Source organism: Schistocerca piceifrons, chromosome 2 (genome assembly GCF_021461385.2).
Source record: "Schistocerca piceifrons isolate TAMUIC-IGC-003096 chromosome 2, iqSchPice1.1, whole genome shotgun sequence".
Lineage (NCBI taxonomy): Eukaryota > Metazoa > Arthropoda > Insecta > Orthoptera > Acrididae > Schistocerca > Schistocerca piceifrons.
Genome location: NC_060139.1, coordinates 548,141,927 through 548,160,410, shown reverse-complemented (window position 1 = coordinate 548,160,410; position 18,484 = coordinate 548,141,927). Strand labels below are relative to the sequence as shown.

Sequence of the window (18,484 nt, the reverse complement as noted above, 5' to 3'; positions counted from 1 at the left end):
AGCAAATATGCAAAGGAAAGTGATTTGTTGTTGTCGCAGGCAGTCCGAGTGCACTAAATAGAGCACGTATTTATTTTTTCGATATATTATGTTTTCTATGCGTCATTTATAACATAGCAGCACTAAAATAAAGTTTTAATGGTAGCTAGCACAGCTGTCATAGAATCTACACTATTGGATTTTAATATGAAGAGAATGTTGTAAGTTAAATCCTTAGTCGACTTTGATGTCAATGGTGACAGGTTTTAATAGGTATAAGATTTTGCCACTTTGTAAAGTGTGAACTTGGCGTAGTTCAATAGTCTAATGATTGCTTTATGATTTCTGGAAGGGAATGCGAATATGAAGTGTTGCAGCAATGCATTTTTAATGCCACAATTTTTCAAAAATAAGAGTAAATCATTTATTAATAGTACTCCAGCGTGCAAAATTTGGATTCGTCTAATTTAGTAACCTCTCTGGTGATAAACACTGCTCTGGTTACATTGAACCAAAGAAAATCTGAAGTGTGTGTATATGACTGTATTTGTTTTTCTGGCTGTGAAGTGTTCTACTTCAGTGCAATAATATTTTTCGAAGATATGAAAATTGTGGGAACACACATACTTTATTGACATGACGTGGCAGATGTTTATAACGGATATTATTAAATAAACAGAGAGCTCGATTTTCAGGGAAAGTAAACATGACGTACGGCCGCCAACTACGGTCTTCTGCTGTGAATGTGCAATATAAATCCTCCTTTTACCACACTTCCCGTACTTTGCCTGATATTTTAGAGGTAGCAGTTCAGTTTTTTTAGTACTTTTCATGGTGTTTATTATTAAAATATCGATGTCCTACAAAAATAATATTACTGAATTTTCTGTTTCATTACGTGAAGAGGTGACTGCAGTGTTTCCGTAATACATATACCAACAGCCTCTTCATGAGCGACAAGCAGAAACTTCTAAATACTGGACGTTTGTTCGAAAACCAATGGGAAATTGTTTCTCTTGCTTCAAGGACCCTCCGCCTCCAGTTCCGTCCACAAACGGTCCCCTGGAGAAAGACAAGGAAGGTTCGTAGGTAACAAAAACATTTGAAACTGTGAAAATTTTTTAAATGCTTGTAGCAAATTTTTGTAGAGTCGATTGTGTCTCCCGTTATAACATCTGTTTTTCTAAATACGTGTGGTATAAGCTCTTATTCCTTGTCATTGTTAAAAAAACATGGTCTCTGTAGATTTGTCACTTGCTTATAAGACGTGGTTTCTTAATTTCATTGTGCTTTTATTTGTAATACTTAATTATTACCATCTTTGCTTAGGAAATCTGATGCACATCATTTGCTTTCATCAACAAATATGTCAGTGAGTGACACACATAATGTGGTAGATTGTATAGGGTAATTCAAAAAGAATACCACAACTTTAAAAATGTGTATTTAATGAAAGAAACATAATATAACCTTCTGTTATACATCATTACAAAGAGTATTTAAAAAGGTTTTTTTTTCACTCAAAAACAAGTTCAGAGATGTTCAATATGGCCCCCTCCAGACACTCGAGCAATATCAACCCGATACTCCAACTCGTTCCACACTCTCTGTAGCATATCAGGCGTAACAGTTTGGATAGCTGCTGTTATTTCTCGTTTCAAATCATCAATGGTGGCTGGGAGAGGTGGCCGAAACACCATATCCTTAACATACCCCCATAAGAAAAAATCGCAGGGGGTAAGATCAGGGCTTCTTGGAGGCCAGTGATGAAGTGCTCTGTCATGGGCTGCCTGGCGGCCGATCCATCGCCTCGGCTAGTTGACGTTCAGGTAGTTACGGACAGATAAGTGCCAATGTGGTGGCGCTCCATCCTGCTGAAATATGAATTGTTGTGCTTCTTGTTCGAGCTGAGGGAACAGCCAATTCTCTAACATCTCCAGATACTGTAGTCCAGTTACAGTAGCACCATCGAAGAAAAAGGGACCAAAAACTTTATTGGCTGAAATGGCGAACAAATGTACAACTAAATGAAACTTTATAGCTCCCTTAATTCGCCGACAGATAGTGCTTAGCTCTGCCTTTTGTCGTTGCAGAGTTTTAAATTCCTAAAGTTGTGGTATTCTTTTTGAATCACCCTGTATATTAATTTTTCTAGGTATTGGATAAACATGACAGAAAAGTATCATGATCTTTAAGAGCAGTTTTTAGTCAAGACCAGCAGCAAAAATGCAAGGAATCTTGTTCACTGTAAGTTTTTAAACATAAAAAATACTACTGTGATAGCTTTATGTCTGCAACATGACAATTATAAAATTTTTCTTATCTATAGGCATATGGGCTTTCATATCATTTATCAACCCTCTTTTAGGTAAAAGTTACATATTGGCTCTCCATACATATTTCAGTGTGGCATGGACGTAAACATTACGCTGCACTGCCAGTCAGTTTTAACCACAACTTTCATTTGGCTTCCACATTTGTTTGCTTCGCTAACTCGCAACCAAATTCCCTGTTTCAACGTAACCTAGACCTTGGGATGTGCTACAAAGTAGTCTATCACCACAGCTAAGATTTCTGGAAGGATCCATTACCACACTTAAACCCCTCTCCTTCATAACTCTTACCCATACGCTGAGGTGGAAGACTGATAGGAATTTCGTAATATATTATTCTACATAAATTCATTATTAACTGTATAAATAACACACTTTTCCATTTTTATATGTAGTTATGTTCTGTCATTAACTAGGTCAATGTCATATTGTTCCAGGTGTATAGGATTTGTTTGCAGTAAATACACCCATTAGCATTGAAATGATTAAGATAAGACACCAGACCCACGTCTCGCTTAAATAGAATTGAATTTGCTGAAACTCTACTGTAACAACTAAACAGGAAATCATAGGTTAATTCTGATAATACAAGCTTCTCACATAATACCCAGAAAAGACACAAGATCTTCCAGAAGAGTTAAAACAGACCTTTATTGCTTAATAGTGAGCTTCTGACAGTTTAGCAGTTAGTCAGCTGAACATGTGGAAACTCGCTATCAATCATTTACACTGGGAAAACATTAGAAATCACAAATTTATTACAAACAATTTTACTGGTATTTTTAAAATCTTTTTCTGTGTCAACTACCCACCCATGTTATGTACACAAGTAAGTCTGCTTGTTTCTCAGTTAATAGTACAGGTCTACATTTATTCAGATGGCTCATCTAAAAACAGTGGAATTCTCTTCCATTGTTAGGGTTCCTATTTCGCAGCACCCTATATGTTTGAGGCCATATTGCTAGCAATACTTGATTCTTTCTCCATTTAAAACACTATAAAAAGCATCATGCATGGTGCCTAAAGCTTTAAAAGCTCTTCCAATATTCACGGGATTGTAGACATACACATTTGAATATGTAAGGGTCATTCCATGTCAAAGTCACCCAGGCCTTGACACCAACCATGTCAGATTTTGATGAAACTTGGTACAATTACTTCTTTTATCATCCTGAAAGCACTTGTAAAATTTTTTTGCTCTATCTCTTATAGTTTTTTTTTATATAAATTTTTAAAGTTTTTAGATTTGGCGTTGTTTCAGCAGTCGGAAATCGTAACTTAAACATGTCCTCACAACTAAAAAAATTTGTATATTAAAGAATGCTCAAGATATCAGTATGAAATTTTGGAATAAGTTTGTGTATTATATCTAAATGTTAAAAAAAATTACCATAAAGATATATTAAAATCTTCCAAATGAAAAAAAAGTTACAAGTTTTTTTTTAAGCGAATGGATGTTTAGTTTTCCAAAAACTGCAATATCTAGAGTCTCAGACCTGATAGCTCAAATTTGTTATAAACTACTCTTAATTGTATTGGCTATTAGATAAAAGAAAAATTATGTTGGCTTTTTAACCTGTTTAGTAGTTATCTAATTTTTAAAATAATATTAATTATATTTTAAAAATAAAAAGTACCAAGTGACTTAGACACCGAAAATAAGTTTTTGTCTTCTTGGAGCAACAATGTAAGCTTGGATTTTGTTTTGTTACTCCTGTGTTTTGAAGTAAAAAATTATTACAGTGTTAAATAGTGCTTGGATAGTATTTTATTAAGTTTATTCGAACTTTCAGTAAGTACTGTTACTTAGTTTACAGAGATTCTTTTCCAATATCCTATAAAAGTAACCAGAACAGTAATCAGACCAAAAGTGAAATCAGTATGTCAGATATTCAAACCTGTAGCATAGGGTTATTTATAAAATCTGACTGTTTCCAAACAACCTACACACCTTCAAAAAAGTTACAACCGGTATCTGAATTGAGTGAGGAAGAAAAAGATTTGATCCACTTACGATCTGGAATTAATCTGTGTGAACTTAAGAATATATGTTCACACCACAGCTGCTACTTTTTAAATGTTTTTGAAAAGTATCAAACAATATGTGTAGACCCACTAAAAAAAACACAGAAAGCCCATCAAAAAATCGTTGAGAAGTGTAGGCTTGGATCTTTCTAAACAATTACTGACAAAAAATATTAGCATAAAACCTGGACAAAAGCTTTGCTCAACATGCCGTAACTTTTGTGAGGAAAAATTAAGAGTTGAAGTCAATGAAAGTGAAACAGATGATGAAGTCATGGTTGAATTAGAATCATTGGAATCCAGAAATGAATCCCTCGTACAAACAAACATTGCTATTGATAATTTAGGTTTAACACTGATAAAGCTTCATGACTTGTCAGAACAAAGGAAAGGGTCTTATTTTAAAAGGAAGGTTAGCAGTATTGAAAAGACTGCAAAAAAAGGCGGTTTCAAAAGCATTAAAATATGATGCACCAAGTTCTGATGATGACGAAGAAGATACAAGTGTGGTTGAGAAAGCAAAGGATTTTGATGTAATGATTTCTCTTATGAAAGAGAAGATTTCATCTGTTGGAAGGTCTAGAAAAATCCAGATTCTGACCTTGGCTCCAGATTCTTGGAGTCGAAATAAAGTGATGAAAGAATTTAATGTAAATGAGTACATGGTGTGACAAGCTAGAAAGCTAAAATCTGGAAAGGGTATTTTGGAAACTCCTGGTCCAAAAAAAGGTAAAACTCTTTCTGAAAATACAGTAAGACTTGTAACAGATTCTTATGAAAAGGATGAAAGTTCCAGAGTGCTACCTGGAACAGAAGACAAAGTAAGTGTTCAAAAAAATGTGTACATGCAAAAAAGACTCATTTTGTGTAACTTGAGAGAACTCTATTATTCTTTCAAATGGGAGAATCCCGAGGTAGAAGTAGGATTTTCAAAATTTTGTATCTTGAGACCTAAATGGTGTATCCTTGCTGGTGCTGCAGGCGCACACACTGTATGTGTATGCAGTATCCATCAGAATGTTAAACTATTACTGGATGCTGTGAAAATTGAAGAATCTTATAAAGACCTAATTAAGATGCTTGTGTGCAACACGGAAAACCAAAACTGCATGCTACATCATTGCGACAGCTGTCCTGCAAATACTGCACTGAGTACTTAACTGAAAAACTAAGTGAAGATTATGATTTAGAAGAAGAAATTGTAATCAGTCAGTGGGTTAACACAGACAGGGCAGAAATGATCAAACAGTCTATCAGTGCTGAAGACTACATTTCTTTATTGGTTAGGTCATTGGAAAAGCTCACCCCGCACTCGTTTATAGCAAAATCCCAATCAGCAGCCTTTAAAAGATTGAAAGAAGACCCACCACCCAAAACAGCAATTATTGTGATGGATTTCAGTGAAAATTATTCCTTTGTTATACAAAATGAGATCCAAAGTTACCACTGGAATAGAGGTGGTTGTACTCTACACCCACTTGGAGTTTTTCTAAGAAATGAGGAAAACAATGTTTTTGTTTCCAACCACTGTTTTACTAGTGATGACCAAGAACATGACACTGATTTTGTTAACTTTGTACAAAAAGAAATTACAAAGTGGCTGTCATTACATCATACTGACATTGACTCAGTTCAATACTTTACAGATGGCTGTGCTGGGCAGTACAAAAATAGAAACAGTTTTAAAAATTTGACTGAACACTTGAGAGACTTTAATTTGAAGGCCCAACACTCTTTTTTTGCAAGTCATGGGAAGTCAATATGTGATGGCCTAGGAGGAACTATTAAAAGAATTTTAAGGAAAGCCAGTCTACAGCTTTCAGACAAAGAACAAATAATGACAGCAATCGATGTGTACAAGTTTTGTGAAAAAAATATTGAAAACATTCATTTTCACTTTATTGACAAAAAAGAAGCTGATTTGCTACGGTTAAAACTAGAAAAACGTTTTTCAGCAACCCGAACCATTCGTGGAACAAGAATTTTTTATATCTTCAAACCACTTCCAACAAACAACCTTGAAATTAGTAGGACTACAGATAGTGTAAAACCCTTCTTAGTCTTTTCTTTCCATTCTTCTTTTGATTGGGTTCGTGTTGAACCATCCATAAATAGCTATGTGGCTGCAAATTATGATGGTAACTGGTACTATGGACTGAATTCAATGTTTCAAGCAATCAGTTGGGTTATACATAGGTGTCGAAAGTACACTATCTTTGTACATAATTCTAATGTAATCTACTAAAATTAATAAACATGTTAAAAAGCCATCATTATTGTTGTTTTATCAAGTAGCCTATATGTTTAAGAGTAAATTAAAACAAATTTAAGCATTCTATCGGGTCTGAGACTCTAGATATTGCAATTCTTATAAAACAAAACATCCGTAAAAAAAAAGAGAGAAAAATACATATATATTTTTTTCATAGAAAATATTAATATATTTTAATAGTATCATTTTATCTTCAAATATGTATATGCAAAAATTCATGATGTTACCTAAAAGAGTTTTTAAGATAAGCAATTTTAAAATTTTGAATACAAATTAAATTTACCATTTCCGAAGGTTCGGAAAATGCAAAACATAAAAACTTTAAAAATGTATTAAAAAAACTATAAGAGATACAGCAAAAAAAATTGCAGGTGTTGTCAGGATGGTATTAGAACCATTTGAGCCAAATTTCATGAAAATCTAAGGAGGTGGCTGTAAATTTTATTTTTTATTGGGTGATTTGATATGGAATGACCCGTAATTCTGTCTCATTTTATCTTTTTATCATCTATTAATGATTTGTTTAAAATGATGATTTCCCTGATTTTCAATGGTGGTTTGGTATATTGGCATATAACCAGATTCAATCGTAGAGCTTGACAACACTGCCTGTATTATCTAACATACATGACTGGTTGTAGGTAGAAGTATTAAATAAGAAATTTTCTCCAAAATTTACTAAATATTGACAATGCACTGAAATTTATTTTATGCTAAATGTAGTGTCATGATTGGATTTCAATTTTTGTTAGAACAGTATTAATTGAAATTAAATTGGTTTTTTTTTTTTTTTTTTTTTTTTTTTTTTTTTTTTTTTTTTTTTTTTTTTAGTAAAAGTGTGTTTCCAGTATTAACACTATTATTTGACCCAGTAAATAGTTCTCAGGTAGTCATTCACGATGCTTGTTTCTAATAATAATAATAGCAACAATTATGAAAAGGGTAGATTGCTGCACACCACAAAGATGACACATTGAATTGCAAACAGGTTCAAGGAAGACTGTTAGAAACTGAGCTTAGGCTGAAAGCTCTGTGTCTTTCCATTGTGCCTATCTGCAACTCGATTGTCATATTTGCTGTGAGTGTTGATATTCCAATATGACTTTCGCTCTTTCTAATAACGACATTTTCCTCGTCCCCACCTCCCCCACCTTTCCGTCTTCTTTAGTTTGTCCTTTCAGTTGTCATTCAATATGAATGAGGATGAAATATGAAATTGTTTCTTAAGGGTCAAGAGGAATATTCGATGCTAGTCATCTGCTTTTGACCACTGACATAACGTTAATTGCTTCTGCGACATCACTTTTTGGAGCATATGTACAGATTTATTGTTGGTTGGCTAATCCATGGAATGTGAAAAATAAAGGCCTGGTTGTGTTAACAGACTGATCTATAGCTTAGACTGTCGTTTGAAAAAAATTGCCACTGGTATCATGTTATAGTCATCATGATGTTTACTGCTTTTGCGTTCACTGGTCAAAGCCGAAGACTTATATAGAATATTCCCCTGTCCCCTCATTAATTAATGAGCTACAGGGCTTTAGCAGACTTATGGAGAACGTGACTCGAATTCATGGTACACAAAGTGTTCATGGAGCTGTGAGGAAGGGTGGTCACCAACAGCTGATGGTTTTTGCAGATAGATTTAAAGGGTAGACTCAAGTAAAAGAAAAATTCCAAATTATAGAGATAATCCAGAGTGACTGAATACACCACCATAAAAACTGCTGAATTAAGTAATCCATTCAGTTGATAATATTATGTTTGTCTTCACTGTAATCTGCAGTGCAGATTAGAAGGTGACTGTTGGGCTACGAGTTGGTGAAGCCAATTAATATGAGCACGGAATATTTCATGTGGCGACCTACCGATCATTAGTGTAACTCGCGGTCTACATTAGGTTGAAAGATGACTGTTTATTTGAGAGTTGACAAGCAGTATAGAATATTTCAATTAATCCAAAGATTAGGGTTTAATGACTCATCGAAGACATTGCCATTAAAGATGGAATATGAACCTGTTGTGCCTATGAATTTATTTTGCTGCTGTTTGTATTATTTTGAATAGACTTTGTTTGCAGTACCATCTTTCTGAGTGCGTTCTTCCGTTACATGCTAGTCTATACAAGTTAACACCCAGCTAGCTTTCTGTAGAGCCCCGACTGTTTATCACCTTCTTATTCAGTGGCTTGAAGGTCCTTTTGAGTTTTGCTATGTAGTTGTCCAGTGCCCTGTTGCCGTGGGTGTTTGGATGGGATATGGTATTTTATTTCTTATGAGAATGCTGTACATTGTTCATAAAGTGCAAATTGACCTTATGTTGCCCATGTTGGATCGTGTTTAGGGTACTATGACTTAAAACTGTGGCATGGAAGCATCTGACTGTACCTATCTGCTTTGATCCTTGATTTTATCAGTATGGCAGAAACGCCTGCTTCCAGTATTTATAAAACGGCAACAATGTTGTCACTATGCACATGTGCTAACAAACGTGCACAAAAATAAAAACGACACAAGAACATCTCATTACAACAGTCAAATGAAACTAATAGGACAACCACAGGAAATAGGGGTTTATTTCAGAACCAGCTAAATGCATAACAATACAAAACACCACACTGTACCAAATCAAATATTTAAAAAAAAAATGTTTTTAAACTCAATGTACAACATAATGCTACGGCCACTAAACTAACAGGAATCGTACACTTCACTCAACCTATGTTGAGGTAGATATTTTCAATGAAGTCAAAGATACCGAAAAATCAACATCTGCAATTCCGAAAAGCAGAGTAGGACATTTCCCCAGACACATACATACACACAAAATTCAAACTTTCGCAACAAACTGTTGCCTCATCAGGAAAGAGGGAAGGAGAGGGAAAGACGAAAGGAAGTGGGTTTTAAGGGAGAGGGTAAGGAGTCATTCCAATCCCGGGAGCGGAAAGACTTACCTTAGGGGGAAAAAAGGACGGGTACACACACACACACACACACACACACACACACACACACACACACACACACACACACACATATCCATCCACACATATACAGACACAAGCAGACATATTTAAAGACGAAGCTCGTGATACCTACTGTCAAACCACAGATATAAGAACCACAAAGACAAACTTCACACACCTACATAACCCCCAAACTGCCACCTAAAACAAAATCCCAGCAACTCAAAACATATTCACTAGATTAATTAAAACACAACTAAAATACCATAAATATAATACATACAAAACATCAGAATTGCTATAAAATAAAACCAAACTAAAATTTACTTACCAACAAAAGGATCTGACAAACTCATCTAGATTGGCCAAACCCCCCCACACACACACAAATAAAAAATAAAATAAATCCATGTTACCAAGACTCAAATGAAACCAATACCATATGTTAAACCCAACATGTCAACATCTATCACCAGGGGGTGCTATCAAATGCAACAACACATAATCTATAAACAAGAACCAACTCGAAAACACTGTGCCATAGTGACGTCACACACAACACTATTACATCATGGATCAAAGTAGGTGCGTGGAATCGCCCGCAACTCACAACTCACAGAAGTGGCGTCAACTGAAAGGCACTTGCAATACAGTGACCGAACTCCCCCGCATGGGGCCTCCGGCCAACAATGCCATATGCTCATTTCCATTTCCATTACATTATACGTAATTGCGAACACTGCCAGCTAAATCACATCATACATCTGGAAACAAGAATTATCTCCTGCAAAATCTTTCTTGCTGTCCGTCCTGATCGGTATTATGTACCACACCGAACCTACATTACATCCTTGCCCAACCTTGTGCCTCTGTTTCCAACCATAGCCTTATGGCTCTACTTTCAGGAAGTGTCCATGCACCCAGTCACAATCTCCTGCTGCAGTTCTTGTACTGCTGTATCATATCCCATCTGAGGCAGGGCTACCGCCACTACCCAATACACTATTTGTGCTCATGAACAGTTAATAACTGTTTTCCTGATTTGATCCATTATAAATGGTTTTTGAAAGCCTGTGACTGTGAAAACAACCTTCTGCTACCAGTCACGATTTTCTTTCACTTTTCACACGCATTTCGGGAAATGATTCCCATTCTCAAGTACGTTTTTTGTGTGTATTATGCCATTTCTATTGATGTTGGCAATGTGTGAGAATCTGCTTCATTTTGTTGACTTTTACTGCAATATATAAGAAACAGGTGATTTTTTTAGTTGGTTATTGTTTCTTTTGGTGAAGTTAGTGGCGAAAGAATCTATAACCAACAAAAAAATCGCATGTTTCTTATATATTGCAGCAAAAGTCAACAAAATGAAGCAGAAACGCACACATTGACAACATCAATACAAATGGCACAATACAAGCAAAAAATGCTCTTGAAAATGGGAATCATTTTCCGAAACCCATTGTGCGAAAAGTAAATAAAGAAAATCATGACTGGTAGCAGAAGATTTATTTATTAACCAATCTGTTATTACCAATTGTTTTCATTGTGGAGTTCAGTTGCTAATCAGTGGCCAGAGACAAGATCAAATACCTGGCTCCAATGTGTGCTGTCCAGGATGGTTAATTTCATCGGCTGTGTAACAGTCAGTGCTATCTGGATTCTTACAGCGTTAGCTTCTCTGAATTATGCATGTGTGAATTGTGCCTTCAACCCATCCTACAAGTTGAAACCTCAGTCCCCAATGGTGTGTATCCTCTACCTGCATCTACCACATTCTATGCCACTCCAAAACACCATGTCCCTTGCGTTATACTTGTCCCAGCTGCCGCTATTTTTCTTTTCATCTCACTATACCCTTTGCAGATTGTTTTCTCATCTGTATGCCTCAGTTTGACACCTTCAACTGTGTTTTGGTACGCCACTACACTTGCTTGCATAGGTCATTATCACGACTGGGACTGTATTCAACAAATCCTTTCATTTCATTGCTTTCATTTCAAAATTAGGGTGTCCAGTTCTTAAACAACTTTTTTTGTTCATAATTCTGTATGAAATGTTTGCATTTCACTCACTTATATATACTGTTTAATTCTATACATATTCTATTATAATGATACACATGTACATTATTCGATAAATATTTTCAATTCCAGAGATCAAGGAACTGACGGGAGTCCTTAACTCAGCTGAAGATATTAATTGCTCTCCTTTGGGTACTGTGGAAACACAAATTAATGGCAACAGCAAAGGAGCAGGCATTCCCAGCTTTGTCGTTGGAAGTGATAATTATGGCAGCTTGCACCGTGACAAAACAACTCGGACATTTTACCCTCGTATTCCACCTTTGAGTCGCACATCTGGACTTTCAAGTAGTGAAACAAAAGGAAGGGAACCTTCAGAGTCAAAGCTTAATGTCCTCTTTGACCAGTATAGAGACAGCAATGAGGATTCTATTCTAGCTGATGGAATTGAGCGACTTTGCAATGATCTCTCTGTCTCGCCAGATGATTTTAAAGTGCTGGTGCTTGCATGGCGTCTAAATGCTGAGCAAATGTGCCGATTTACCAGATCTGAATTTGTGAATGGATGTCGTGCAATGCGAGTGGACTCTGTACGTGCTATTCAAGCAAAACTCCCAGAATTGGTTGCTGATGTTCTGAAGGACCCTGAAATGTTCAAAGATTTGTACCGCTTTACGTTCAGATTTGGCCTAGATGCAGAGTCAGGTCAGCGTATATTACCGTCCGATATGGCCATTTGTCTGTGGCGTTTGGTGTTCTCTGCCTGCGAGCCACCGATTCTTTCGCGGTGGCTTTTCTTTTTAGAAAATCATCCCCATGTGAGAGGAATTCCTCGAGACACTTGGAATATGTTTCTTAATTTCTCAGAAGCTGTGGGTGATGACCTCAGTTCATATGACGACACTGAGGCTTGGCCAAGTCTCTTTGATGATTTTGTTGAATTTGAAAATGATAAACTGAATCAGAATATATCGAAAGATAAAGAAGAAATAATTAAACAAGACTGTGAATAAGCAAGTAACTTGTTTTATTACTGAAAACTTTGGATTATTTTTTTATTAATTTATCACATGTAAGACTGATGTTTGCTTAGGATGCCATGCTAACTCTAATTTTTATATATATATATATATATATATATATATATATATATATTATATATATATATATATATATATATATATATATATATATGTCAGTAACTGTTTGAAAAAACATAGCAGTTTTTCTAGCAGCACTGTTGAATGCTTGTTGATACGCTGTTGTTTCAGGTATATGAAATTCGGACTCTTTCACTCACATGAAAATCAGTTTGCAGATATTTGTTAATATTGAGTTTCAAATATGTAGTAATATAATTATTGTACTGGTAGCAAGAAAATGCAAATAAGAATGCCAGGAAAGCATCAGTGCACATTGTTTGCATCACCACATTATATTTCCTAATATGTTTATACATTGCTTGATCAGTTTTTAAGCCAGTTTCAACTTAAGAAATAACAGACAAGGTGCTGCTGTGGTCAGTGAACAGTGCATTTACTTGGAAAATAAAGGTATTTGATATTTTTGAGAGGATGCCATTTTTTGAATTAGTTTCTCTCATCACTGAAAATAAATGTAAATATGAAGATAATTCTAGTTTCCTTGTTTTAAAACTCCAATCAGTATCTGTAATCATTCAGGCTTCAGAGAATCCCAATATCAACATTACCATTCCTGAATTTTCACAGATTCAGCATACATGAAATTTTCTCTCTCCCTCTCCCTATTGAAGGTTATGAGAGAAAAGGACTTCTGCTTACTGTCAAGTGTATGAAGTATTTTCAGCTCTAAATGTATAACTCTGAACATGTTTGTTGTTCTATATGAAAGTCAGTTGATGAAATAAGTAAGTCATTGACTGCATCATCTGACAAATGAAGGCAATGATTTGATCTGTGGCAGAAGCAGAGTATCAGATGGTGAGCTTCTCCTTTTTCAATTACTAACAACAGAAATGGGAAGTCAGAAAAGTGTAAAAAGGTGACACAGACCACTAAGGGAACAATATAGTACATCAAGTCACACCACCTGCAGCTCTCATAGTTCTCAATGTCCCCTTGAGTTGCCATTGATGTTTGACTATTAACAAATTATTCATTCCACACACCATTTGTACAAGAAAATAAGGCAGCACACTATAAACACTCAAGCTTAAACAGTGCCTATGAAAATTAAGGTACTGATGTGATTGAGAACACTGTGTGAATACATTCTGCAGTGACATGGTATCCTTTGTAGGTAAATGATGGAGGAATAGGAAATGTGTTCTGAAAATGGTTAATAAAATACTAAATGGATGGGGAAAAAAGATTTAATATACAGTATTATGGAACTATCAAGTTCATAACAATATTCTTCAATTATTTACTTACTATATTATATTTTCACATGGTTTAGTCTGTTAACATATCCCTGTATTTTGTAAAAGATGTCTTAACAATTGTTCATATGAAGACCTTTAAATATCAGTGACCAAAAGTACAGCACTGTAGCATCATTTTTAAGGAATTGAAATGAGACCTGGAAGATCAGAAGTGGCTTTCAGAGATTTCTAACACCCCAGAAGATATAAATTACTTATGCTGAATGTAATGCTGACAAAGACACAGCCATGTGAAGTGAGAAGTCCCAACAAGGATTCAGTGTATGTAATGATCGAACTAATACACATATAAATAGAAAAGAACCAGTGTTTATGAAAATTTTCGACTACACTACAGACCAGCCGTTATGTTGCTGTTGACTAGATAAGCATTAGTCCTCATGCAGCAAGGGCTTTTTTAATAGCCATCGTTGGTGAAGTGGGCTATATTATCACACTTGTAACAGCCTGTTAAATTGCATCTTCAGTCAGGTTTTACTTATGTGTCATTATGTTAAGGGTACTGTGGGACAACTATAATTATTTGTATTGGTTTCTTTGTGTTAAAAAAGCTGTATAAATTTTCTGTAAAACATATGATGTATGTGGTGATGCAACCATGTCAGTCTTCCACTTAATGTGGATAGTTTCTTTTCTTTTTTTATTTAAATTAAAACACCTCAACAGTGTTTTTCTGATGGAGACATTCATATGTATTTTCACATTGTAAAGTGTTTATGCTGTTGGCTTCTTTAAATTAATGAAGGACGTTAAATGAATTTGCTGCTACATTGCCTAAACTTACTTTGTTCTGAAATGTCTTATGCTATGGACTCAGTTTCTCACTACGTAAAAATTTCCTTTGTTTATTGTAAGCTTTGGAAATTAATTTTTTCTCTTTTGAGTATGCAGAAATTGGTAGCCCAAAAATTATATATATTTATGTGCAATAATAATTATAACACCACAACTGCATCCTGGCTGATTTCTTGCATATTTCCTGTCTAAATGATATACTCTAAAATCTTGTATAGTGAATCCTGACTTGTCAGTATTATACTCAGACACTTATCCATCATTCATTGTCTGTTGGTATTATTAATACTAAAGTTTGCAAGACTGATTCACATACTAAAATTATTTTACATTCTTCTTTGTTGATCTTGATAATTTGTCGCTTCACAGTAACCTTACATGAACAATAATTACAATTTTATTAATACTTTTGAATTTCTCTAAACTGGGCCTTATAAGGTCAGTGGTAATATAAGTTTCAGGTATCGACTAATGAAAGATAACTAATTGAAAATCTGCAGATTCGTTTACAGATACGTTCTACAGGATGTAAACATAGATATTCTTTTATGTAAACATCATATGGTAGTTTTTATGGGCTTAACATCACTGATGAGATAGTCCCATAAAATGTTTCTGTGAGCTTCCTGTGACATTAGTTAATTTCACTATGAAATAACTTTTCGATAAGTGTGCGCCACCTCTAATTTGCTGTAAGTTCTCACAAATATGTTTTCACTTGAGAGTTTTGATATAATGTGTGAATATTATTGGTTTTAATTGTACAAAGCATTGAAAAACTGTATATATGTGATGCCTTGCATAATAATTCTCCCACACAATGATCATAAACTTAATATATTTCCATAAGGAGCTACTATGCCAAATGAAAGTTTTGCACTCCATCCAAGGTACTTGCAGTCTTGGACTTCTAAAGAGAAGATGTACAAAATAAAATGTTTATACATGCAAATCTAATGTATTTTATGCAGAAGACTGTTTCCTTCCAAATACTACCCGATTACATATCGTCTTGTAACAATAGCAATGTAAGTTGATAGATTTCTTTCATGTAAGCAGTTTTGTGGATCTGGGTGATCCTGTAAATATATCCAGCAGAGGGCAAAATGTATCACTACAATTATATGCAGAACTCAAATAGGTTTGTATGAACATCACCTATTCTCGAAGCGAAATGATTTCTCATAGACTTTATGTTTCATTATTCACTGGTTTTTCAGTATGAGAAACCTCTTATTTCGTTATTATATGCTGCACACATTACATATACGAAGACTGACTGGCTACTGGTTAAAATCTGCTATAAAACACAAGTGTCTATGTCTTTCATTCAGTGTACCACTTTTATCATTATCTCAAACAAAGAAATGTCAAATGCACTACAATGGGAAAAGTTTTCAAACACAGAAGTGTATATTTTAAAATAAAGCTTTCTTAAGCCACCTCTAAATATCTGGAAAGGGGTTTCTAATCTATAATCAATATAAAGAAAGTACCTTTAAATAAAGTTGTGAAGTAATTTACGTTATTGTAGTCATGGAATTATGTTTAACTTAATCCAACCCAATTATTGAATGGACATTATGCACTCAGTCAACATTTCCTTCTATTCTCTTTGAAAATTGTGAGTGCTAACTTGACAGTGTGATTGTTGCACACTACACAAATGTAAATCAAATTGCTTAATTTTTCACTACAGCTAATCATAATGAGTCAATCTAGCAGTCTCTCTCTTTGGGTCAAATCAAAATTTGGGCAAACTGCAGTATGTATCATTAGAACTGAATTATTGTTGCTGTTCTCTGAAAAATCTAGGCAATGGGCAACTGACAGTAGCATGAAACCTAACAGTGAAACCCCCCCCCCTTTTTCCTCCAAGAAAAGTTACACAACTATCAGCCTTGTTTTTGAAAGTTAATTAATCTGTCTCTATTCTTGAAAATTAGTAAAGCAGTGAATACTAAGAAGTATTGTGAAGTTCGAAGCATTTCAATTGAGGGAAAGGAAGTTTTGTAACAGTGCAAAAGTTAAGCAGTGTGCACTACACAGTGATACTTGTGTGTGCTACTTTTAAATGTATTTGCAAAATGTACTCAGGGAGCAGCTATTGAAAACATAGAACTGCTGTTAGAAGTTCCATATAAAATGTCAACAAAATCACATATATTGGAAATCTATTCTTTTGGACATGTCTGAAAGAATGGACACCACATATTTACATATTATGGGAATCTGCGAAATGCCGTGAGTAATGATGATAATGGGCAAGAGCCACTACATTTGTAGTGCGTGGATAAGTTGAGAATTTGGGTCTGATGGAAGGCGTGCTAGGGTAGTTGATGCAGTTGCAATGAGCACTGTTTTTGGATGGCTTGGTGGTCAGAGCATCTGCCTAGTAAGCAGCAGACCCATGTCCGAACACCAGCAAGGCCAAATTTTCAACTGTCCCCCCTTGATATCAATCAATACCAGCTCGCAGACAAGATCTGTAATGCCTTTTTGAATCAACAAATTCAGTTATGGAATAATTCAATGTATCACAGTCTATTCACCCCCTTCAACTCCATGAGAGGTATGGATACAGGTTACCAAGAGTGAGACAGAAGATGCTAAATACTTTCAACTGTTCATAATTACTCCAAACGTGGCTGCTTAGGGTTATCACTCAGATTTCATTTTGTTTTCCACCCACAAGAATTTGGTGGTATCAATATTAAAATAAAGACTGGGGTTAGCAATAATATTACAGATCATACAGCTCATACAAGGAAAAATACTAATCCACTAATATTGAATGAAAATATATTTCCATGTCTCACATAGGCACATGAATTAGTCAAGGATGGATTATATTTTATTTCATTATGTATTTTTCATGTTCTAAATTTATATAAAATAATGTGTACAACTTCCAAAGAACTTTTCTTGAGACTGAAAATATTCTGGTTGTCTCCTGAAATAGTACAACGCTAGAAAATAATCACTGTGAATGAGGTTCCATAACTGCAGTGGTATAATGAAGAAGATGGAGCTCCTGTACGAGCTGTGTGAGACGCCTGAAATGTCGCTCTGTGTATGGAAGCAGTCCTTCCACAGATTCAGCTAGATGAGGAAGTGTCAGGCTACCACCAATAACATCTTCCAGCAGCACGGAGATAACTAACTGTATTAGACAAAATATAAAAACAAAGAATTAGTTATGAAACTCTAATGGGTGTACATGTGCATAATTTTAATGTAAAGCACCCAAACACTTACAAATTACTCAATGCCATGTTGTGATAATCTCAGTTTGTAAAACACTATAAGAACAACAAAGATTATTTGTAAAGTTGTCCAGGGCATAACAAAATACACAGCATCTCTCCTACTGTCCATCCACCTAATACATCAATTACACCTAATGCACCACATTTCACAATCATGTTAATTTTCACACGAGTTTTATGCTGTTGTAGTGTATGTCAGCCTAAATGTTACGAAACGCGTACAACAGAGTGCCAATGGTAAAGAAAGCGTCCAATGCACAATGGTTGGCACATTTATTGATGAAGTGTCCTGTCCTCTGATATTTTTTTGATGTATGTTTCAAAAATAAATGGACACCTACCCAAACATAAGACAAAACTATCATCCTACATTGATATGGCAGCAGTATTCATGTCA

The 18,484-nt window shown here is 35.0% G+C and overlaps 2 protein-coding genes across 2 annotated transcripts in view; one reads left to right on the top strand and one right to left on the bottom strand.

The window, feature by feature from the left end:
- The first annotated feature begins 490 nt into the window (after window positions 1-490).
- On the top strand, window positions 491-12,701 carry LOC124776846 (DCN1-like protein 3). Its single transcript, XM_047252014.1, has 3 exons — window positions 491-781; window positions 884-1,060; window positions 11,731-12,701. Exons 2-3 carry the CDS (start codon window positions 979-981, stop codon window positions 12,609-12,611), a joined length of 963 nt encoding a protein of 320 aa, XP_047107970.1. The 5' UTR covers window positions 491-781; window positions 884-978; the 3' UTR covers window positions 12,612-12,701.
- Window positions 12,702-17,650: 4,949 nt separating this feature from the next.
- The window catches only part of LOC124776667 (transducin beta-like protein 3), a 177,072-nt gene continuing 176,238 nt past the window's right edge, over window positions 17,651-18,484 (bottom strand). Inside the window, exon 15 of the mRNA XM_047251768.1 lies at window positions 17,651-17,981. Within this exon, the coding sequence (XP_047107724.1) occupies window positions 17,799-17,981 (183 nt within the window). The 3' untranslated portion in view covers window positions 17,651-17,798. The remainder of the gene's footprint in view (window positions 17,982-18,484) is intronic.